General features: G+C 55.2%; 2 protein-coding genes across 2 annotated transcripts in view; both read left to right on the plus strand.

Annotated features, from left to right (window-relative positions):
- The window catches only part of HIF3A (hypoxia inducible factor 3 subunit alpha), a 42,421-nt gene extending 36,220 nt beyond the window's left edge, over window positions 1–6,201 (plus strand). The window contains exons 14-15 of the mRNA XM_006142098.1: window positions 1,964–2,033; window positions 4,818–6,201. Of these exons, the coding sequence (XP_006142160.1) occupies window positions 1,964–2,033; window positions 4,818–4,915 (168 nt within the window). The 3' untranslated portion in view covers window positions 4,916–6,201. The remainder of the gene's footprint in view (window positions 1–1,963; window positions 2,034–4,817) is intronic.
- Window positions 6,202–11,110: 4,909 nt separating this feature from the next.
- The window catches only part of PPP5C (protein phosphatase 5 catalytic subunit), a 34,959-nt gene continuing 21,801 nt past the window's right edge, over window positions 11,111–24,268 (plus strand). Inside the window, exons 1-2 of the mRNA XM_006142099.3 lie at window positions 11,111–11,322; window positions 17,929–18,170. Of these exons, the coding sequence (XP_006142161.1) occupies window positions 11,202–11,322; window positions 17,929–18,170 (363 nt within the window). The 5' untranslated portion in view covers window positions 11,111–11,201. The remainder of the gene's footprint in view (window positions 11,323–17,928; window positions 18,171–24,268) is intronic.

Genomic DNA, 24,268 nt, shown 5'->3' on the forward strand with positions numbered 1-24,268 from the left:
GTTGAGAGGTTTTTGCTATAGGGCGTGTGTGCTCACCAGAAAGAGAGAGACAGAGAGACAGAAAGTGAGAAATCACCCTCGGAGGGGGGGGGATGGCCATGCAGCAATCCCTTCTCCATTCTCCTCTTGAGATCTTGGGCACGCACACACATGCACTGGCACTGTTGTGAGTTTAAGCCACCAGGTCCAGGCCTTGAACCATGGCTGACTACATGAGCATCCAGCAACACAGCCATTACACCAACTGCTGGTCCTGCCAGGAGCCGTTTGGACATGAGGGATGTGGTGGATAATGCCAGCAGCCTACCTTTACCGAGTGCCGACCGTGTGCCAGACACCGAATGCACTAAATGCCTTGCACGATTAATTTTTTACTCCTCACAACCCTCTCGAAGTACCGTTATATACATTACACTGTAGTAACGTACATCGAAGAAAGGCTCAGGTGGAACGGTGCGGGTATCCAGTAGGAGGGCCGCCGGCGAGGCCGTGGGCAGCGTACTGAGGTCGGCAAGGACTGGCGTAGCACCCTGGGGCGAGCAACACCAGCAGCTGGCGCTGCCCTGGCCTGCAGCCACAGGACAGGGGGGCCACCGGACCCTGGAGAGAGGAAGGGTTACCTGATCAGGGCCAAACCCTTCCACAGAGGGACATGGCCAACCCACAGCGACAGCAGCCAAGCGGCCAGAGAACAGATGCCCCACGCCTCCCTCCTCCCACCTGCTGGTGCCTCCTGTTAGCTGTGCCGGCGGTGGGAACAGACAGGCAGGACTGTACTGCCACACAGTCCCCAGGCCGTCAACCCCCTTGGGCGCAGAGGAAGAAGGGAGAGCGAGGCTCTGGGAGGACATACAGAGGATGTCTGGGACATGGACTTGCCCAGAGTCACACAGCTGACAAGTAGCTGCTCATCCCCCACGATGCCCTTTTTTTTTTTTTTTCTTTTTTTGGAGAGGTTTTTGCTACAGGGCGCGTGCGCTCACCAGACAGACAGAGACAGAGAGACAGAAAGCGAGAAATCACCCCCCAGGGGGGATGGTCACGCCGCAGTCCCTTCTCCTCCATTCCCTTCTCGGGATCTTGGGCACGCACGCACATGCGCCTGGCATGAGTTTTAAGCCACCGGGTCCGGGACGCGAACTGCGGTCGAGTACATGGGAGTCCAGCGACATAGCCATTACGCTAACTGCTGGTCCCACGATGCCCTTTAAAAAAAAAAAAATTATCTGATTTTATTTATTCATTCATTTTATTTATTTTTGGAGAGGTTTTGGCTATAGGGTGTGTGCGCTCGCCAGAAAGAGAGAGACAGAGAGACAGAAAGCGAGAAATCACCCCCCAGGGGAGATGGCCACACCGCAATCCCTTCTCCTCCATTCTCCTCTTGGGATCTTGGGCACGCATGCACATGCACCCAGTGTGAATTTAAGCCACCAGGTCTGGGACTGGAACCATGGTCAACTACATGGGAGTCCAGTGACATAACCATTATGCCAACTGCTGGTCCCATCATTCATTTTATTTTAATTTGACAAGAGACACACACAGAGAGAAAGGGAAAGCGAGAAAGCAAGCCACCGGGTCAGGCACTCGAACCGTGGTTGGCCATATGGGAGTGTCCAGTGTCTTAACCACCATGCCACCTGCTGACCACCCTCCCCCCCCATGATGTCCTTAATCCCTGCACCCTCTTGACTCCAGGGTTGTGCTTTTTTTTTTTTTTTTTTTTTTCAAGTTTACTGATTTCTTTCCGTGAGTGAGAGACCGCCCCACGGGGTCTTGACCCCGCCCTCCACCCCAGCCTCGGCCAGCCCCGATCAGGCCACGCGTGTGCCTGATGTGACCCCAGAGCCCTCCCGGATGGCCAGGCTTGCGGAGTGTTGCATTTTACCGCGGGGCCCTTCTCCCTCCCTTCCCTGCGTATTGATGCTGATGGTGGTGGGGGGTCTTGTCTCTCCCACAGAGCTTCCTTCTGACAGGAAGGCCAGCCCTGGTGAGCCAGCAGAACCCCAGAATCCCCCTCCTGGACCTAGGTGAGCCCCTGGGTGAGCAGCCAGCTGGGTAAGAGGTTCTGGGTCCTACTTCCCCCCAGGAGGTGCCCTGGATGGCTGAGAGAGGGATAAAGCCATCCCAAGGGTGGCAGGGGACGGTCAACGCCCAGAGGTGACTTTGGTGGAAACAGGTGGCCCCTCCTCCTCTCATGGGCACTGTGGGGTTAAAGAGGGACCCTCAGGGAGGCAGGGCCTGCCGAGGCTGCCCCTTGGGGTGGAAGCCAAACCCAGGCCAGAGCCCAGGTTTCCCGAGTCTGAACGTGATTAGGCTTTGCGGCCTGAGCGAGCTGGGCCTGTGTCACGCCCTGGCCATGTCAGCCACGCGGCACTGCAAAAGCTCGTGCTGCTGAGGCCTGTTTCCCCCTCTGTTGATGGGGCTATTGTAGTAGTTCTTACCTGAAGGAGGGCTTTTGAGGGCTCCTGGAGATGCTGCATGGAGAGCTTTGCACAGACCTGTTATGTAGTGAGCGCTCGGGAGACGTCCACCTTGGGGCCGGGTGGTGTCCTGGCTCCCGTGGCCCCTCCACAGAGCACGAGACAAGCTGCTGCTTGTGTTCAGGTTAGTACAAGTGGACTTCAGAAGGTTCATGGACGAATTGAATTAAAGTAAGAGTTTAGTTTGGTGGAAAGAAAAAAATCTATGCAGTCTTTTTATAATAAGCATTTGTGTGAACTTTTTTTTTAAAGAGAATCTTGCCAGAGAGACAGAAAGTGAGAAATCGCCCCCAGGGGGGTGGCCACGCCACAGTCTCTTCTCCTCTGTTCTCCTCTTGAAATTTTGGGCACATGCACACATGCACCCAGCAGGAGTTTTAAGCCACCGGGTCCAGGACTCGAACTGGGGTCGACTATGTGGGAGTCCAGTGACAATCATTACACCACCTGCTAGTCCCTTATGAACTTTTTTGGGGGAGATTTTTGCTATAGAGTGCATGTGTTCACCAGAGAGAAAGACAGACAGAAAGTCAGAAATCACCCCTCTGGGGGACAGACATGCTGCGATCCCTTCTCCTCCATTCTCCTGGGATTTGGGGCGTGCACGCACATACATTCAGCATGCGTTCCAAGCCACCAGGTCTGGGGCTCAAACCTCAGTTGGCCACGTGGGAGTCTAGTAGCTTCCCCACTACCCCACTTGCTGTCTCCTTCCATGAACTGTTTGAAGACCCCCGATATTAGCATCTTTCAGTGCAACTATCAAAAGCGTGGCCCCTTGGGGCCAGCAGATGACATGGGGGTTAAGGCCCTGGACTCCCACATAGCCGACCACAGTTCAAGTCCCAGACCTGGCAGCTTGCTTTCTCACTTTCTCTGGTGAGCGCTTGTGCCCTATAGCAAATAATAAATAGATAAATAAACAAACTAATTCATTCATTCAATCAAAAAAAGCATGTCCCCATTTGAAACCTCCAGACATCATCTAGAGAGATTTTTCCCAAAGCACGAATCTAACCCTGGTCCTCCTCTGCTCCACACCCTTCCGTGGCTCCCTAGTACCCTCCAGGGAAAGATCAGCCTCCTCATGTGGGACTCAGGTCCCTGTAGGATCTGACGACTGCCTGATCTTAGAGCACTCTGCTTCACGCCCTCCTTTCCAGCCACAGTCACTGTCCTTTGATTTGTTCCCACCTTCATACGTGAAGCAAACATGTGGGGAATGACAGCGTCCTGTCCTGTCACGCCCTGTCCTGGTGCTGAGAGCCCTGAGAACAGAACGCGCGGAAAGCCCCGCCTGGGGGAGCTGACGTTCTCGAGAGGGAGAAAGACGTCACTGAGGAGCAAGCCCAGGAAACGGAGGGCACGCATCAGTCTGCAGGGGATGGGGTGGGCGCAAGGCAAGGGGACGCTCTGGGTGAAGGTTTTTATTTTGTTTTGTTAATTGCCAGAAGATGAGTGCCCCCTCTGGAGAGAGATGAAGGAGAAAGCACCTGCTGATGGGGCGTGGTCCCACCTGGGTTTGGGGCTCATCTCCACACATCCTTGGTGTGTTTTTCAAGCTGCTGGGTCCAGGATTCAAACTGCATGATTGGCTCTGTGGCATCTGATTGTCAACTACCAGGCCACAGGGCCAGTCCAGGATTTTAGTTTTGTTTTTTGTTTGTTTGTTTTGTTTTGTTTTTTTTGCTATAGGGCATGTGAGCTCAGTAGAGAGACAGAGACAAAAAGTGAGAAATCCCCCCCCCCCTTTGGGGGAGGGGGGATGGCCATGCCGCAATCCCTTCTCCTCCCGGGATCTTGGGCACACACGAACACACGCCCGGCGTGAGTTTTAAGCCCCCAGGTCCAGGACTTGAACCAGCAATGTAACCATTACACCATCTGCCGGTCCCTCAGTACCTAGGTTTTGAATGAGTAAATCCCCGTGGACGAGGTTGGGGTGAGTCCGTGGGTAACCACAGCTCACTCCTGAGCTCACCAGCACTCGTGGCTGTTCCCAGCGCTGTACACGGACTCACTTCTCCTCACAGCGGTCCTAGGGGGAGGGACTGTTTCAGCCCATTTTACAGAGGGGAGCCTGAGGCACAGGCTCACAGACACCTGCCCCAGGTCGCACGGCAAGCAAAGGGCAGAGCCGGGATTCAGTGTCTGGCTCTGAACTGCGGCTCTGGACCACGGTGTCACACACCGCAGGGAGACTCCGGGAGCGGAGTTAGCCCCGGACTTCCCAGCCCTCGGAATGCAGGCGCGCTGGCCTCACCACCCCGGAAGGGGAGACCGCTTGGGGTGGTATTTCTCAGCCAGTTTACCCTTCCTTTTCCCCCACAGGCCTTGGCCCCTCGCTGCTCCCTCTCTACCTGGACGAGGATGCTGCCCGGCCCCGAAGCCGTGTCCAGCCAGCGGCAGGCGTGGCCCAGGCCAACTGAGCCAGCCCCCCTTCCCGTGTCCCTTCTCTTCCCCCAGAAAGGACCTCAGCCACACTCCAAGCCGGCAGCCAACGCACAGGACGGGGCGCCCGGAGAGGGCTCTCTCTCCTCCGAGCGCCCCCTGCCCACCTCGGGCCTACCTCAGCCCCTACCCCCGCTCCCATTCCGGGGCCTCTGTGGGGTGCTTTCAGCTCAGCGACCTCTGGGAGGGGGTTCCCAGCCCCCTCCTCCTCTCAGGACTTCCCTTGGGGTTCTTGACACTTGGTTACCTCGTATTCCTGTCTCCAACTCTCTTGGCTTTATTTTGGGGAGTGAGGGGTGGGGAGGGTGGGATCAGGCCTGTGTCTCTGGGCTCTGGGAGTACTGATGTCTGTAATCGCGTTTTCCTGTCCTTCTGTACCATCGCTATTGTTGCTATTTTCGTGGTATGTTTTTAATCACTATGACTCGCCTGGGGTCCGCGTGAGTGTGGGACTCTGTTCTCCCCCCGCTCAGGTGTCATTGGTGGGGAGGTTCTGGACCAGACCTCACCCTCACGACTTCTGATTGAGGCCACAGCCTCTCAGGCTGCCACCCAACTCTGCCCGCTCTCCCACTGTGGGCTCCTCGTGTCCCCTAACCTTGCCCGGACACTGACTGCATTTGAGGCCTCCTGTTTCGGGGCAACCTCCACCTCCCTCTACTTCCAGGCCATACGGCCTCCAACCTCCCCTGGTTACAGACCGTACGAACCCTGACCTTTGCTGACTGCAGACTGCACAGTCTCCGGCCTCCGTGGGTGCAAGACTCCACAGCCTCTACCACGATCTGGGTTAGACCCTCACACCTTCTGCCACCTCCAAAACCCTCTGGCTCCAACTCTCACAAGCTTCCACTCTTTTGAGTCGGAGACCCTGTGATGTCCAATCTGCCTTTAAAAAACATGGTGATCTCTAAAACTGTCTGGTTCTGGGCCTCACACGCTCTAACTCTGGCCCACGAGTCTATTACCTCCAGAATCCTCTGGTTCTAGAACTCACTCTTTTTCTCTGGTTCTAGACTTCCCTATAAAAGCCTCTTGTTCTAGATCTCACACCCTCCGACTCCCTCTGATGCCAGATCTTATAACTGATCACTTCCTCTAGGCATGGACCCCACAGCTCCAAGCTTCTTGTTGGTTCTAGTCTTCCCGAATCTAGAGTTACTAATTTCCAAATCATTTAGTTTCACGCCTCATGATGCCAAGCTCATTTCTTTCACCTGCCTACGCTCCAAAGACTTGCTTTCTCAAAAAAAAAAAAAAAAAAGGCAGTAAAGTGAGTTTTCTGCCTTGTCTTAATCACCAGTTCTTTTAGAACCACACAGCACTCTAGTTCTCTCTGGTTCTTGATCTCATGGCCTCTACCATCCACTGGTTCTAGACCATACAATCTCTAGAGCTTACAACCTCCAAGCTCCTCTGATCCCAATTCTGATGCCTTGCTATTTCTCTGGTTCTAGAGCCAAGCTATACATGCTTTCTGGTTCTAGATCCCATGATCCCATCCTATAAGCTTCCTTGGTTCTAGACCTCACCATTTCCAACTGCCCTTTACTCTAGATCTTAGGACTCCAAATCACCCTGAGTCTAGAGCTCGGCCTTCAAACATCTTCTGATTATAGACCTTGCTTTAAAAATTCCTCTTGTTCTTGGGACCAGCAGTTAGCATAATGGCTATGTCGCTGGAGTAGTCGACCGCAGTTCGAGTCCCAGACCAGTGGCTTAAACTCACGCCGGGCGTGTGTGCGTGCATGCCCAAGATCCCAAGAAGAGAATGAAGGAGAAGGGATTGTGGAATGGCCATCCCCCCTGGGGGGTGATTTCTTGCTTTCTGTCTCTCTGTCTCTGTCTGTCTGGCGAGCGCACACACCCTATAGCAAAAACCTCTCAAAAGAAAAGAAAAGAAAATTCCTCTTGTTCTAGATCATATAGCCCCTCAACTGCTGATTCTAGATTGTACAACTCCAAAAGCCCTCTGGCTCTAGAACACAGTCTCCTCTAGCCTTTTTCTAATTCTACTCCTTGCTCTGTAAATCTTACTTGCTCTAGATCTTAGAGCTGCCAGTGGTCTTTGATTACAGATCCTGATTTCAGATCCAAATTTCTCTGGCTCAAGAACTCAGCCTCCCTACACTTCCAGTTCTAGAATCTAGACTTCACCCTGTAGATTCCTCTGGTTTTGAATCTACGACTCTTGACTCCCTCATTCCAGGCCTTGCCTCCTAACCTTGTTCTGGGCTTCCCACCCTACTGAACTCGCACAGCTCCTACCTTCAGCCTTAAGTCTTCCCAGCCCTGCTCCCTTCCTCTGCCCCCTCCTCATGGCCTTCGTGCCCCTCCAGCCATGTGCACTCCCCACCCCAGCCCTCAGACATTCACTTACCTTGACTTTCTCCCAGGTGTCTGGGAGACCAGGGACTCCCTCACCCCCGGGAGGTTCCAATCCAGGAGACTTCTCCAGCCGCACAGGCACACGCACAGCCTACCACATATTGCAGGCGGGGAGAGAGGCCAGACTGCTCTGCTCCCTGCCACCGTTTCTGTGACTCTTTGCTCCTCAGCTGCCTCTCTACAATGGTGCTACTCTTGGTCTCCCACAGGAGAAGGCCTCCCGCTCTCAGTCCCACTCACCCTCATTTCAGAAGGCGCTGCTCACTCTGCTTCGTCAGGGAGTCGCCTGTCCAGATTGGTGCTATGGGGTGGGGCAGAGAAAGGACCTGATGCCTCCCTCAGTGGGTAACGCGGGTCCTTGATGGCGTTCACTGTACTGGACTAGGGGCGGGGAAGGGACTGGATCAGCCATGCTGGCTCCGAAACCCATGAACCTCTACAGCACATAAAAACCTGGCCTTGGTAGGCACCGATTTCTGTGTGTGACTCATCTGTGAAGTCGCGCCAAGGAGTGTCCCCGCCCTGGATGGCCGAATGTCCATGTGACCTCCCGACTGCGTGTGTGCATGAGGTCCTGTGTTCCTCCGTGGGTTGTGTGTCCGCTGGTGATGCCATTCTGTGTCTACTGTGGGTCATGTGCCATAATTCTATGAACACGTCCTTCTACCTGTGTGTTAGGATCTGGGTGAAATGGCTCTGTCTTGTGTGTGCTTCTGGATGCCGTGCGGTTTGGTGTTCCCACGCGTGGGAGGCATTGTGACTCTGGTGTGTATGTGCGTGTGCGGGAGAGAGGTCGTGATTCCATGTGTATGTGTGAGACTAGTTCATTCTGTGACTCTGGGTCCCAGTGTGAGTCTCTGTGATACAATCCTCTGTACTTAAGTGAGCATGCGTGTGAAAGAGGCAGATTGTGTCTCCAGATTCACGTGTGGGTGGGTGCCTGTCAAATATCTGCACGTCACCCGCAGACCCCTTCTGTGTTCCACAGGGGCGTATGTGCTCACCAGAGAGATAGACAGTGAGAAATCACTGGCCATCCCTCTGGGGGAAATCAATCCCCACAAGCCCTGCTCCTCCATTCTCCTCCCAGGACCTTGGGTACACATGCACACACACCTGGCGTGAGTTTTAAGTCATCAGGCCCTGGATTCGAACTGCATTTAGCCACGTGGAAGTCCAGTGACGTAACCATTATGCCATCTGCTGGTCCCAAAAAACCACTTTTGAGCCTTTGCACCTGCTGTTCCCTTTGGCTCAAATGCTCTACTCCCGGGGCCAGCAGATGGCGTAATGGTTATATCACTGGACTCCCACATAGTCAACTGCAGTTTGAGTCCTGGATACAGAGGCTTACAACTCATGCAGGACGCGTGTGCGTGCATGCCCAAGATCCCAAGAGGAGAGTGGAAGAGAAGGGATTGCCATGTGGTTATCTCCCCTGGGGGGTGATTTCTCGCTTTCTGTCTGTCTGGCGAGCACACACACCCTTACAGCAAAAATCTCTTCCAAAAAAAAAAGTCCTTTTCCCTTCATATCTCCCCTCACTTGGTCATCTCCTACTCACACTTCAAATCTTGGTTCAGATACCTTCTCCTCCAGGAAGCCTTTCCTGCCTGCTCCAGTTGGGTAAGGCCTCCCACAATTCCCTGAAAAATCCCTCTGCCCTATGATAGCATTAGGCACTTTGCCTCACTCTGAGTGTATATAACGGAGTGACTATGGGGCTAGCCGGTGGCATGGTGGTCAAGGGTGCTAGACTCCCACATGGGCGACTACGGTTCAAGTTCTGGACCTGGTGGCCTGCTTTCTCACTTTCCCTCTCTCTCGCTCTCACTCTATCCCTCTCTGGTCAAATTAAATAAATAAAGTTAAATAATAATAATAATAAATGCAGTGACTATAAAAAGTCTTTCAAACCCTCTGCCAAACACTATACTCATGATCAAATTATTCTCTAATCCTAGACGGTAGACTTGTTATTATCCCCACTTTACAGAGAACAGAACAGACTTAGGGTGATCGCTTACCTAAGGTCACACAGTTGGGAAAGGATTGAGCTGAACTGAATCCACAATTCAAATCTATTGGGTTGTCGAAAAAGTCATGATGCATTTTTGGGTAGAAAAAACGTAGAGGGGGCCGGCAGGGGGCATGGTGGTTAAGGTGGTTAAGTCGCACATGGCCGACTGCGGTTTGAGTACTGGACCTGGCAGCTTGCTTTCTCACTTTTTTCTCTCTCTCTTCTTCTCCTTCTCTGATCACATTAAAAGAAAGTTAAATAATAATAAAAAAGAAAACATTGAAAAAAAAATCATGACTTTTCCAATGACTCAGTATTACTGCAGTTTTTGCACTCCCTTGACCAAAAGAAAAAAAAAAAAAATTCTAACCCAGAGAATGGGTTCTGGTACATACAGAGACAGTAAAGGAGAAATTAAGAGCACTGGATTTGGGGGCTAGTAGGTGGCATGATGGTTAAGGGGCTGGACTCCCACATGGCTGACCATGGTTCAAGCCCTGGACCATGTCCCTAAAGTGCTTGAGTGCCAAAAATCCCAAGAGGGTGGAGGTGACGGGATTCAGTGTGCCCATCTGGGGAGAGATTTCTCAGTTTCCTTCTCTCTGTCTCTCTCTGGTGAGCTCACCTGTCTTATGGCAAAAACTTGAAAAAAAGAAGAAAAGATGAGGAAAATTCTAATCTCGGCTTTGCCCCTTTTCTTGTAGTGTGACCTTGGGTAAATCTCAGTGTCTCCACCTATAAAATGGATTTGATATTAGTATCTATCTTCAGGGTGATTGTTGGCTGTGCTAAGGGACAGTGAAAGAAGTGGGGTCACTCTGACAGTGGGGTCATAAGAGGTCTGGGGTGGGATAGCTTGTGCTTGGAGGAGGGGAATCAGAGCTTTAAAGGACTAAGAGCTACAGTTTGGCATAAGACCAAGGGCTTGGAGGGGAGGGACTGGAAGGGTGTATAGTGTTAGGGGAGGGAGGGTCCGGTCTAGACTATCTCATCTTTGAGGTCATCAAAAATAGCTTAGCTTTCCTCCTAAGACACTGGGGGTGGGGGGGTACACCATGGTATTACTCCCCCCACCCCCAAACCCGTCTAGATGCCATATGGACGGTAAACGAACGAGAGAGGCTGAAAGCAAGCAGCAGAAGCTCAGGCTGTGATTCATCCCAGAGGAAACGCAAGAAACAGTGGAGAGTCGTGTTAAAGACTCTGCAGGGTCTGGGGAGCACTGCAGGGAGAAAGATGATGGTGCAACACACTTCTTAGCCTTACTCCGGACTTGGGGATCAGGGGTGCCTAACTTGGAAATACCGTCCAGGTTCAAACTCAGAAACCACCCATTTTCAGAGGGGTGACTGAGGCTCTTGAGAGGAGGGGAGATTTGCTCAAGGTCACACAGGTAACTGGCGGCAGGGCCGGACGCCCGGCTCCGGCTCCCGCTCCGCGCTGAGCAGGGCACTGCCTAGCGGAGCAGCCACACCCGCCAGCGGCATTTGCAACCCGTTCACGAAGCGGAGAGGACAGCGGGAAAACCCCCACGTTAAGACCCGAGAAACTTTTGCAGCCTCGGAACACCATCACTTTGGGAGCAGCGGCCACGCCGGGCCTCTTTTCCCCGCGCGCCCCTTTTCTCCTTTCCTATTGGCTCATTCTAGGAGGGGCGCCGTCCCAAGACCCTCTGGTCACCTTGTCCTCCGCGGGCTCTATGGCAAGAGGGTCCTGCGCAGGCGCGCGAAGGACGCCTTCGGGGCCCGCGCTTTACGACACTTGTGCGGCAGCAGCACAGCCACTCGGCTTTCCTTCGCGACGGTTCGGCCGGGTGCCGCTGGCGGCCGTTGCCAGGGTGGGGGTCGCTTTGCGGCATGGCGATGGCGGAGGGCGAGCGGACTGAGTGTGCTGAGCCCCCCCGGGACGAGCCCCCTGCTGATGGCGCTCTGAAGCGGGCGGAGGAGCTCAAGACGCAGGCCAACGACTACTTCAAAGGTGCGTCCTCCCGAGAGGGGGCCGGGGAAGGTGGACAGCGGCTCGGGCCCAGGGGTGCCCGGGCCCGCGCGGAACCATGGCAACGCGGAGCAGCAGCCCGGGCGCGGGGCCGGCACTACCAAGTGACCAGGCGTGGGGTGGTCTGGGATGACGCTACTAAGGGGCGACATAGGTGGGTTTGTGCGAGGAGGGCAGTGCCTAGAGGTGGCGGACGGAGTGGGTGCTACCGAGTGGGGAGACTGAGGCGGGCACTACCTGGTGCGGGGCGGGAGGAGGACCGAATGACGGTGCTACCGAGTGTGAGGCCCGGAGAGGTGCTACCTGGAGGCGAGACCTGAAGAGGGCGCCACCAAGTAGTGACATGTGGTGAGGGAGCGGTGGCGCTACCGAGTGGGAGACCTGCGATGGGTGCCGCCAAGTGGGGGTTTGGGAGACAGCCCCAGTCGAGAAGGGACTTGTGGGGTTGGGCAATGGGTCATTAGGTTGGGAGGGGGCAAGGAAGCAGATTTGGGGTGACCTGAGGAAAAGGGACTTGTGGGGCTCTTGGGAACAGAGGTGAGGGAACAGTAAGAACAGCATAACTTAAGATCTTGGGCAAGAGATGTAGGGGACCAGCAGTTAGTGTAATGGCTATGTCGCTGGACCCCCATGTAGTCGACCGCGGTTCACGTCCTGGACCCGGTGGCTTAAATTCATGCCTGGCGCGTGTGCGTGTGTGCCCAAGATCCCGCCCGAGAGGAGAATGGAGGAGAAGGGATTGTGGCGTGGCCATCCCCCCTGGGGGGTGATTTCTCACTTTCTGTCTCTTTCTGGCAAGTGTATGAGACCTATAGCAAAAACCTCTCAAAAAAATAAAAAAGAGTGAGAGGTGGGCCGTGTATTCATTCATTGACTCAGTAAACAGCTACCGGCCACCTGCTTTTTGTGTCAAGGACCACGCTGGGCTCTGAGGGAGGATGCAGCTGCAAATGCGACAAATGTGGCGCTGCCCTGAGACAGCTCGTAACTTAGCAGGAGACTCAGACACCGAGAAACACCAGTAAGTAAAACATTTCACACGTCGAGATGAGCGCTCTGAGAGGAAGCAGCAGGTGATACAATAGAGAATACAGGTTAGAGGCTGCTTTGGATAGGGAGGTCAAGGAACGGCTTAAGAAGGAGAAGGAGGCATGGAGGCTGAAACTCGGAGAAGGGGAGTTAGGGAGGAATGTTCTGCATTGGTGGAGCAGCATGTGCAAAGGCCCTGGGGTGGGGAACACAAGGAGGCCGGCGCGGCCTTAGCCTGTCTGCAAGGAGACTGTGAGGATGGCCAGTTCATGCAGGGTGTTAGGAATCACTGCAAAGATGAGTTTGAATTTTTCTCAGCTCTCTGAGAAGAGATATCGAGTAGGAACGTAGGCCAGTCTTGACTGGAGAACAACATGGGCATGATCGGCCTATGGTTGAAAATGTCCTTGGAAAGGATGCTGTCCCCTAGGAACAGAGTCCAGAGGAGCCCTAGGATGGAGCCCTGAGGAACGCTGATGTTTAGGGCCAAGGAAGAATGGGTAGTGAAGTGGAAGGAAAGCCAGGAAAGGTGCCAGGAAGCTGAGAGAAGAGTGCTTCTAGGAGAGTGCTCTGGGTCAGAGGCCGCCAAGGCGAGCCCATGCACTGACCATTGGATTTGGCTCCCTGAGGTCAGTGTGACGATGACAGGGGCAGTTGCTGGGGAATGACCGAGTGGTAGCCAGTTGGGAGGGCACTGACAGTGAATGGGAGGTTACACCAGGCCTGGGGGTGTGCCCCAAATTGCGAGGAGAATGGAGGCAAAGGGACTGCCACGTGGCCATCACTCCAGAGGGTGCTGTCTCGCTTTCCCTCTCTCTCATGAGCACACTCAACCTTATAGCAAAATTATTTTTAAAAAAGTGGAAAATGAATGGGAGTGAGAAGGACAGACAGTGAAAGTTGCCAAGTGTTCCTGCTGTCTGATCCTGAGGGGAAACGGAGCCTGGAGAGTGACAGGAGGGGGGTGGGTGAGGTCAGGGGAGGCTGCTGCCTGTTTGTCAAGGTGAGAAGAGACTGGAGCGTGGGTCCGCAGAGAAGGGGGATTGAGTCTGTAGAAGGCAGGAGAGGCACACAACAGAGAAGGAGATGAGGGGGCGGGTCGAGAGCCCTGGTGGAGAGGTGGCCTCCAGTAGGACCAGAAACAGAATTTAATGTGGGCAGGTGTGGCCAGATGGGAGCAATGCAAGGAAGGGCAGGACCGAGAGAAATGAGGCCAGAGGTGGAGCCTTGGAGCCAAGTTGGGGGTATGCGTGTCATCCTGAGAGTGGCGAGGAGCTATGGAAGGTCATATATATATATATATATAGTTTTGTTTTAGAAAGATTTTTGCTATAGGGTCCATGTGCTTGCCAGAGAGACAGCAAGTGAGAATTCACCCCCCAGGGAGGATAGTCATACCACAATCCCTTCTCCATTCTCCTCTTGGGATTTTGTGCACGCACGTACATATGCCTAGTGTAAATTTCAATCCACTGGTCTGGGACTTGAACCATGATCGAGCATGTGGGAGTCCAGTGACATAACCATTGTGCCATCTGCTGGTCCTGCCGTAGAAAGTTTTAAGAAAGGAGCATCATGGTCTGATTCAGCCACTATACAGAGACTAGATGCCGGAGCAAAGCCAGAGACCGTGAAGACTAGAATGGTGGCCAGGGGAGAGGTGGTGGGGGGGCCACCTGGGCTGGAGGGAAAGGAACTGATTGAGAGGTGTTTCAGAGAACAGCAGTTAGAGTAATGGCTATGTCGCTGGACTCTCATGTAGTCGACCGTGGTTCGAGTCCTGGACCCGGTGGCTTAAACTCACGCCAGGCGCGTGTGCGTGCGTGCCCAAGATCCTGAGAGGAGAATGGAGGAGAAGGGATTGTGGCGTTTATGGCGAGCGCACACACCCTATAGCAAAAACCTCCCCCCAAAAAAGAGAGGTGTTTCAGAGAGGAAGTGAGAGTGGCCTGGAGAGGGGGCAGGACTTCAGGCAGAGAGAACAAAGGTCAGGTGGCAAAGGCCCAAGGTGAGTGGGGCTGGAGTGGAGAGGGCAGAGGAGTGTCTGGTGAGGTCTCAGGAAGCAGATCCAGCAGGGGTGAGTCGGACCTGGTTATCTGCCAGGGGTTTTGGGGGAGCCACAGGTGGTCCTGGGGTTGGGAGAGGACAGGCTCAGGTTTGTATTCAGAAGCGCCCCCTGGAGTGACAGGACTGGGTATGGGTGACCAGGGCGGAGTCATGGCAGGACCCTGGCAGCGGACCCAGGCCAGGCTGAGGCGGGTGGGACGGGGAAGGGGAGTGAGTGAATGGGTTTGAGAGGTGTTCAGGAGGCCAGCTTGACGAACAAAGTGACTGCCAGGCTGCAGGGCTTTGGCGTTGAGGGTTGGAGTGTCTGGGACGAGGCCATCTCCACGTGGAAGACGGGTGATGGGGTGGAAGGTAGGGCTGTCCCAGAGTTGGGGATCGTGCCAAGCAGCATTTGGAGTTGCAACTGGGCTAGGTACAGATTCTGGGAAGCAGGGAGCCCTTTCTCCCAGGACCTCTGTCCAGGCTCTCGGGAGCCCTGGGGGAGCCCTTGGGGCTGGGCAGGCAGCAGGTGCCTGGCACGAGTTAGTCCAACAGGCCCCCTGGTCCAGGCCTCCTGGGAGGCGGAACAGCAATAAAAAGAGTAATTACAGCCGGCCCCAGTTGAGCCCCAGGGCCTGGTTTGCTAGTGGGCTCCCTCCTTCCTGGGCGCATGAAGGCAGGTAGGGCAGGTCTGTTTGTTTTATGGAGGAAGCGGAGGCCCAGAGAAGCGAAACCACTCCGCCAAGGCCGGTGTGCATGAGCAGCAGGGCCCGGATATCCCCTTCCTCGCCATGTGCTTGGCGCCCACGTTCAGGACCTGACCTGGCCCTGGCGGGGAGGGGAGGAGAGGAGATGGGAGGGGCCCCAGCAGGAGGAAGACGGGCACTAGGGAGCTCAGAGGGCACCCTGGCTGTGTCTCCTGTGAGCTCAGGCCCACTCAAGTCTTGTAGGACAGAGCTGGGACATTGCCTCTGGTCTGAGTCCAAAGGAAGCGGCCGCTGTCTTCCTCTTGCTCTGGGCCAGTGCTGCCTTCTGGAAAACGGGGCGGGGTCTGAGAGTTTGTGGGGAGAAGCACAAGGTCACGGCCAAGGCTCCGGCTGCCTGGATTCAAGTCTGCTCGTCCTCTTACCCGCCCTGTGACTCTGGACACGGACTGAACCTCTCCGTGCTCCAGTCTGCTCATCTCTGAATGGGCGCTGTCGAGGATTAAACGTGCCCATAAAGCACACGAGCAGGGCCAGAATCTGGTGAGTGGCAGGCACGTGTGGCACGGCCCCGCCCATTTCCCCTCATTTCTTCCTCGTCGGCCTCCCTCCTTCCAGTGTCTGCTGATGGCTTCCTCTGCTGCAGCCCCTTTGTCCTTGAGTCCTCGAGCCCCACAGCCACCCAGCAAGGCCCAGCCGGCTGTGACACTTGGCTTTCAGTTGAGCAGTTGTGCCTGGAGGGGAGGCTGTTTGCCTGCCGTCGGGGTTCGGGTCTGCAGCCCGGCTGTCAGGCTCGGCCAGGCTCTCACCCCGTGCCTCTCGAGTAAGTGACGCTCACCCATGAGAGCTGGCCGGCCGGCCTCGGGAACACGGCCAGGCTGGAAGAGTCCTCGAAGACACTGGCATTCCAGGGCGGGTGGGCCAGGGCTGGGCTGCCTCGGTCTGCCCTCGCTTGTCTCTGGGAATTCCTGAGCCCCGTCTTCCTCGGGCTCAAACACCCATCACTTAGTAGTGACAGCTCAGAGTGCACAGGGCTGGATCGAGGCGTCCCGGGGCTGAGGCAGCCCAGAAGGTGCTCCTGACCCAGCCTGGGGGTAAGGAAGGCTTCCCAAGGGATGGGACATCTGAGCCGTTGCAAAGATTGCCTGGAGATAGCCTGGCAACAAACATTGTCATTACGTTCCTGGACATACCTCCAAGACCTAGGTATAGTGTCAGTCTCTGTGTCGCTGCGTCTTTGTGCCTGCCTGCCTGCCTTCTGGAACCATCCATGGAGTGTGGAACCCCCTTCTTCCATTCTCTTCAACTGACTGTCATCCTCTCAGTCCCAGCTCTGGTGTCCCCTCTGAGCTGCCTCAGCCCTAAACAGTCTTGGTCATCACCGTCCGGAGACTTATCTGCCTTCTCCACTGGGCTCTGGGTTCTGTGAGAGCAGGGCTGGGGACCACTGTGTCCCCAGACAGGGCAAGAGCTCATGGAAGCAAGACGGACAGGGCCCTTCCCTCACTCAGCTTAGGCTCAAATCGGGGAGATGGAGAATAATCAGGCAAGACAAAAAAAAAAGCCATGATTTTTCAGAAAAGCGTTCTGGGATGAAATTAAGTGAAGGGTTGGTGGTAGAGCTCCCTTTAGAATGGTAGGAGTGCTCTCTACCACTAAATTGCTCAAGGAAGAAGGCCGAGCCAGGGGTTGGCCCAGGTTGTCTGCCCAGGCCTCCAGCAGGGCCCACCCGGCTTGGGGTAGTGGGAGCATTTCAGTCTTGGCCAGGCCCAGAATTCTGCCCTCCACTGCCGTGTGACCTTGAGCACGGCCTCCCCCTCTGCGCTTCTGTCCTCGTGCCTGGAGAACGGGGTAACGCAGCTGTCCTGGGGCTCAGCAAGGGGGCTCGTACTGACGTGCTGCGTGACACTTGTCCAGGCCTCACGCTCCCGCCTGCCCATGGCACATGGGGTGGGGCCAGTCTGGCTCTGTGGGGACATTCGACCTTGAAGAAGACCTCTGTGACGTGTCTGTAAAGCGAGCACAGAGACGGGAGGCTGCCGTAGGTCAGGACGTAGATGCAGGGCTCAGCTGTGGCTCCTTCCAGGTCAAGTCTGACCTTTCCTCTCAGCCACATGCTGCATCCTGTCACTTCACACTTAGTGTCTAGCCCCACTGAGGCTGTCAGGGCCTGGGACGTCTGTCCCACCCCCTCTGCCTGCATCTCCTCCACTCCCCCAGTCCACTCCACCCCAGGCACACCAGCTTCAGTCCTCAGACAAGGCTTGCCCAGCTCAGGGCCTTGGCACGGCCGTTCTGTGGGAGCACCTTCCTCCGGTTTGCTGTGCTGCTCCTCCCTTCATGCCTGCTGATCCATCCCCTCCTCCTGGAGTCCTGGCAGGTTCCCAGTCCTCGTCCTGTTCTCCGCCTGACTCTCTCTGGGCTTCTTTACCTGCTGTGGGGAGCTGCACAGCCAGGGGGTGCGGGGCACACTCCTTAGCGTGGGTAAGACTTCAGCTCTGGCAGTCGCTAACGTGGTGTCCAGATCGCGGAGAGGACTCTTTAAGACCCTCCTGACTGAAGGGAGTAGTGCCTGGTGTGGGCCTCGGGTGGATGGTAGTTGGGCGGGGGCAGGCCCTGAGACGTCTGAGGACAGGAGGCCTGAGCTGGGAGAGAGAGTTGGGACAGGGAGGAGGGCAAGAAGAGCATTTCTGAGCTCAGCGGTGGGCCTCAGTTTCCGCATCTGTGAGCAGGAAGACCAGCTGCTTCCCGCCTAGGGCTGCTTTTGTTGGTGGCAGCAGCTTTGCCTCACACCTCCTCCCCTCCACAGCCAAGGACTACGAGAACGCAATCAAGTTCTACAGCCAGGCCATCGAGCTGAACCCCAGCAATGCCATCTACTACGGCAACCGCAGCCTGGCCTACCTGCGCACCGAGTGCTATGGCTACGCACTTGGTGACGCCACACGGGCCATCGAGATCGACAAGAAGTACATCAAGGGCTACTACCGCCGTGCCGCCAGCAACATGGCGCTGGGCAAGTTCCGGGCCGCCCTGCGGGACTATGAGACGGTGAGCTGGGAGCCTGAGCCGGGCCGGTGCCGGGATGGAGTTGGGAGGGACACCGTGGTGTGCCTTTCCGGAGTCGGAGGGTCGGGAGGCTGTTGGCAGCATTTGGTCACCACTCGCTCGTCCCCCAGTGACCGAAAGGCCCCTTGGCCTGGTGCCGACTGCCGGGGGTCTCTCCTAGCTCTGCTGTGACCTTGGGCAAGTTGCTTGTCCCCTATCCCTTCCTGTCCACTTCTGGAGTGAGAAGGGCAGGGCGCGCCTCTGCCAGGTGCTGTGAGGAGCTCATGAGTTTCTGCTTTTCTTTCTTCAAACCACAGCAGGCCATGTGGGAGCCCAGTGATGTAACCACTACGCCATCTGCTGGCTCTGAGTTTCTGCTTTTCAAGCACCTACAACAGTGCCTGGCATAGAAACAGCGCTCTGTAATATGTGCTGTTATGGTTATCACTGCTGTCATTGGTGAACAAGAGCCACACAGCCTAGCTTCTGGTAGGGCTTAGAATTTGGGGGCAGGGGGACCAGCCGTTAGTGTAATGGCTATGTCGCTGGACTCCCACATAGTCGACCGCAGTTCAAGTCCTGGACCCGGTGGCTTAAACTCACGCCACGTGCGTGTGCGTGCGTGCCCAAGATCCCGAGAGGAGAATGGAGGAGAAGGGATTGCGGCGTGGCCATCCCCTCTGGGGGGTGATTTCTCACTTTCTATCTCTCTGTCTTTCTCTGCCTGTCTGGCAAGCACACGCGCCCTATAGCAAAAATATCTCTCAAAAAAAAAAAAAAAAAAAATAATTTGGGGGCAGGTAAGGAAAAGCCCCATCACTGAGAGGGCAGAGTGTACAGATGAGGATCTGTGCTCTGGGGAAGCAGAGTGGGTGACGAGGGCTGTGTCCTGTAGAGGGCAGCAGACAGGGCTGTTGCAGTGATGTGGGGAAGGGACCTAGATCCTGACGCGACTTTGCTAGCTCACCCTCTCACCTACGGCCACCACGGCTGGGGAGGACTTCCAGAGCGCACACCTTCACAGCCACACGTGAAGGTGTGTTCCTACCCTCCACAGAGTGTGGCCACTGAATCACAGAGGCCTGAGTGGCGGGAACTATGATTATCCCCACATGAAGAAACCGAGGCCCCCAGGTTACATCCTCTGCCTGTTACCCCCACCTGGTAAGTGGCACCCAGGCAGCCTGGCGGGAAGGCCTGCACCTCCTTTGGAGTTAGTGCCCCAAGAGCAAGGCTTTCCTTCTGGTCCCTGGGAGACGTCTGTGCCCACAGAGGCTTAGTCAGTAGTGCCGAATGGACTGTCATTCTGCTGTCCGCACATGGAAGGCTCCCCTTGACTCCGTCCTGTGCATTCGTCAGACGCTGTCCTGTAGGGCCCGGCAGCCAAGGAGAACTGAGAAGCGGAGTCTGCAGTGGAAGGGGCCCGGAGATACTGGCCTGATTGCTGATCTGGGGTGGGTAGATTTCAGGCTGGATGGCAGCTTGAGTCAGGCCTGGGACCAAGGGACACCTGGTGCAGGTAGGGGCCAGCAGGTGGTGTGGTGGATAAGGGCGCTGGATTCCCACATGGCCAACCATGGTTCAAGTCCCGGACTGGGTGGCTTGCTTTCTCACTTTGCCTTTCTCTCTCTCTCTCTCATCAAAAAAAAAAACCAAAAAAACCAACAACAACAAAAAAAAACTAACAATAACAAATGGAAATAAATAAATAAATAATTCTTTTTGTTTTAAAAAAAGGTGCAGGTAGAGGTGTGGAGGGGGCCTGAGTGACACCCAGGACAGTGGGGGGAGGGGCAGTAAAGCAGGGTCCTCACAAGCTTGGGCTCCCAAGCTGTCCACTGGTTAAGCTCCTCCCCAATCTGCAAAATGGTTGGCAAAGGTGAGGCGACTTCTGGGCGGCTGTGGGGTCTGATGTGGTGATGTGAGTAAAGGTCACTGGGGCCGGAGGGCTCAGGGATGAGTAACCAAGGACAGTTGAGGTGGGGTGCCGGCAGGGCTCCAGGTCGGAGGAGGGACCTGGAGGAGGCAGGTGGGGGCAGAAGATGAGAGGAGCCCCTAGGACAGGCCTGGGGCAGGGCCTTCACCACTGTGGAGCACAGGGGTCTTTCTCCAGAGTAAGAAGTGGGGCTCTTTCCACAGCTCCGGCCCAACCTGGGGCCTGACCCCGCGTGCTCTGCAAGATTGGGGTGGTTGGCTCAGCCGTCCTGTGGATGTGGCACCTCCAAGCTGTGTCCCAGTCCTTATGAATGCCATGGTCGGCTGGTGGGGGATCCAGAGCCCTTTGCAGAACTGACCTGAGGTGGGACCACACTCACACTCCAGTTCTCATGGCCTATTTCCCTGTACTGGTTCTCTCAGCAGCCCTGGGGCCTCCACATGTGCCAGAGATCCTCCTCTTGGCCAGCCTGGCCATGACCATCTACAGCCTACAGGCTGTCAGCCTGCCCACCTCCACTGGTCAGGGTTTGTCAGGCCCTGAGTGCCTGGGGCAGCTCCCCACCCGCTCCAGGTCATCTTGTGGCAGATGCTGGAGTTCCACTGAGGACACACCCAGGCCCTTTTCTCTTAGCTACGGGCTCGGCTGAGACAGCAAGACCTTGGTGGAAGCAGCTGAGCTCAGGTTGTCTCAGCAGCCTGGGCCCTCTCTGACGACCCTCCGTCTCAGCCTTAGTTTCCTCATCTGTGAGCTCACTGGGGCCCCGCTGTGAACTCTGTGTGTGCATGAATTCAGCTATTTTATAGCAAAGAGACCAAGCTCTAGAAGGGAAGCCCCTCTCCAGGGTCATCCAGCGGGAAGTGGCAGGGCTGGGACTTGAATCTGGGGTCCTGCTGTAACTGTTTCTGGGCTGCCAAGTTAATGTGCTGATTTGAGATGAGCACTTTGTCTTCACAGCTAGAGAGGAACACATTCTTGTCGGGATGTAAGGATCAAAGGCAGAGGGAGCCAGCAGGTGGTACAGTAGTGGAGGGCAGAAAGCCACATGGCCAATGCCGACTGTGGTCTAAGGGCACGTGTGTGTGTACCCGGAATCCTGAAGGGAGCAAGAAATGGGGAGAGCAGGGCATATGGCATAGCCATAATTCCCCATGGGAGTTGCTTTCTCACTTTCCCTCTTTTTCTCACTGTCTCTGTCTCTTTCCGGCAAGCACATACACCCTCTGACCAAAAAAAGGCAGGGAGGAGGGCTTGGTCAGTGCAAGTGGGATCCGCACATTTGTAAGGGATGTGTGGGAAGACCCAGGTGAGGCTGGGGACACTGAATCCCCGTGAGTCCTGTGTGCCAGTGGAAGTGGTCTCCCAGCCCTGCACGGCACCCCCTCTCCCACAGCAGTGGGGCGTTCCTCCTCTGTCTGAGGGCTGAGTTCCCTGTTTCCTGAGGAAACAGCATTGAGCCCCCTACCCCAGAGTTGCCAAGCAAGGCCATGCTGATTTTCCTCAGGACCCGCCTCATGCCCCTCTTCGTCTTCAGACCCATAACTAGACTCAGATCCCAACAGCCCCTGAAGGGAAGGTGCAGAGTGACCTGGCAGAGGTGTGCTACACTCCAGAACGCCTTGACTTCTGTCCTCCACACAGGCAGAACATACGAGAACATGTGAGAATGGACAGGAGGCGTATGGGATGGGAGTTGGGGAACATAACTTTGGATCAGGCCAGATATAAGGGTATGTCCCTAAGCAGAGCCTGCGTCGATGCTGCAGCTGGGACACTAGGAAAGGTGCTAGTGGTCTGGTTGGTGGGTCGATAGGCTAAAACGTGAATCAAAAGACGTCCCAATGAGACGCAGATGGTGTAGTGGTTACGTCTCCGGACTCCCACGTAGTTGACCACAGTTCGGGGCCTGGACCTGGTGACTTAAAATTCAGGCTGGGCTCTTGTGCGTGCATGCCCAAGATCTCGAGAGGAGAATGGAGGAGAAGGGATTGTGGCATGACCATTCCCTGGGGCGGGTGGTGATTTCTCATTTTCCATCCCTCTGTCTTTGTTTCTCCAGCAAGCGCACACACCCTATAGCAAAAATCTCTCAAAACCAAAAAAATGATGGCCCCCCCCATGAGCCAGGTGGCCACGCCTGATCTTCCTTGTTTTGCTGTGGATGGAGGGATTCAAAGGCAGAAAAGACTGGAATGCTAAAGAGGGTTTCTCACCAAAACCTACTCACCCACCGGGGAGGGTCCAGAAACACACCCTGACCAGTACTTTGAAAGATAGCGCTGTCAGGGGACTCCAGCATCCCTGAAGAGCTCTGCGATGGCCTGACTATAGGCGCACGGGGACAGCAGTTGCTCAGCTGGAAAACTTGACTGCGCTGCAGATCATCGGATCCTGCGGCGTTGGGGCAGGTGAGGACATTCAGCTGTGAAAGACAGGTGGGCATAGTGACTGTGGAGGACAGCAGAGGCAAAGTAGCGCTCAGAATGGCCTGACTCAGGGTGATCTGTGGTGTTGGCTGGTTAAGCGTGGGGCTCCTGGAAGGGGCGTGGGTAGAAAGCTGACTAAATTCCTACTAGACCTGTACGAGCAGAAGACGTCCAGAGTAGGTGAACAGAGTCGGGCCCTTCCGTCGATTTCCAGGCTTGAGCCAGTTCATTGACCTCCCTTGAATGAAGGGGAGGATCTCAGTGCCCTGTTGAAAATGTATACTGGGGGCCAGCAGATAGTGTGGAGGAAAAGGAGCTAGACTCCCACATGGCCGAGTGTGGTTTGAGCTCCGGATCGGGCAGCTTGAAAATCACGCTGAGCACATGTACATGCATGCTGAAAATCTCGAGAGTAGAATGGAGAAGAGATTGCGGTGTGGCCATCCCCTCTGGGGAGTGATTTCTCACTTTCCCCTCTGTGTGTGTGTTTGTGTGTGTGTCTGTGTCTTTTCTTTGGCAAGCTCACACACTCTATAGGAAAACCTTAAAAATAATACATGTAGATATATATATATATATGTTTATCCTGTTCTTCCCTAAAGGGCCTGTCTTTCTTTTTTTTCTTTAGAGGTGTTTGCCTTAAGGCACATGCACTCACTGGACAGAGAGACAGAGACAGAGAGAGACAAAGACAATGAGAGGGAAAGTGAGAAATCACTCCCCAGTGGGGATGGCCACGTTGCAGTTCCTTCTCCATTCTCCTCCCGGGATCTTTGGCATGCACGTACACATACCCAGCACAATTTTCAAACTACCAAGTCCAGGATTCAAACTGTGAACAGCCACATGGGAGTCCGGCAACATAACCATTATGCCATCTGCTGGCTCCCGGGCCTATCATTTTAATAGTACATTGGGGAAAAGAAAATCAGACCTTTTAGTGACTATTGGCCCTCTCGTTAGAGCAGGGGCTTGTGGAGGTCAGGTGACCAATAGAGATTTAGCTCAGGGCAACTCCCAGTGGGTCCTCAAACCCATCCTGTGGTCATTTCCCCGGGTCCAGAATGCAGATTAGCATAGACATACTTGGCAGCTGGCAGATTCCCCACAGTGGTTCCCTGACCTGGGCAGTGAGGGCTGTGATGGTGGGGAAGGCCAGTGGATGCCAGAGGGCGGCCTCCACCTGGGGAGACTGAGTGGCAGCAGCACGGCCCCTGGAGGGATTGCGGAGATCCGTGGCACACCGAGGCCTTGGAAGATGCAGGAGTGGTGATTCCCACCACTTCCCCATTCCCCCTCTCCTGTCTGGCCTGTGTACAGACGAGATGGGTCCTAGAGAATGACAGTAGATTATGGAAAGCTTAACCAAATGGTGACTTTAATTGCAGCTGCCGTACCAAATATGGGGCTTTGCTCGAGCACATGACGCACCCGGCACCTGGTCTGCAGCTCTTGGTCTGACAGATGCCTGTTTCTCCTTACCTGTCTGTAAAGCCCACCAGAAGCAGTTTGCGTTCAGCTGGCAAGGCCAGCACAACACCATCACCGTCCTACCTGAGGGACAGAGCCACTCTCCAGCCCTAGGTGGTAATTAGTTTGCAGAGACCTTGATCCCCTTCCCGCCCACAAGATACCACACTTGCCCATTACGTTAACGACGTTGTTGTGCTGAGCGGACCTAGGGAACAAGAGCAGCAACTGTCGCAGACTCGCCGGTCAGGCAGTCACGTGAGCCAGGC

Source organism: Tupaia chinensis, unplaced genomic scaffold, assembly GCF_000334495.1.
Source record: "Tupaia chinensis unplaced genomic scaffold, TupChi_1.0 Scaffold000067_1, whole genome shotgun sequence".
Lineage (NCBI taxonomy): Eukaryota > Metazoa > Chordata > Mammalia > Scandentia > Tupaiidae > Tupaia > Tupaia belangeri.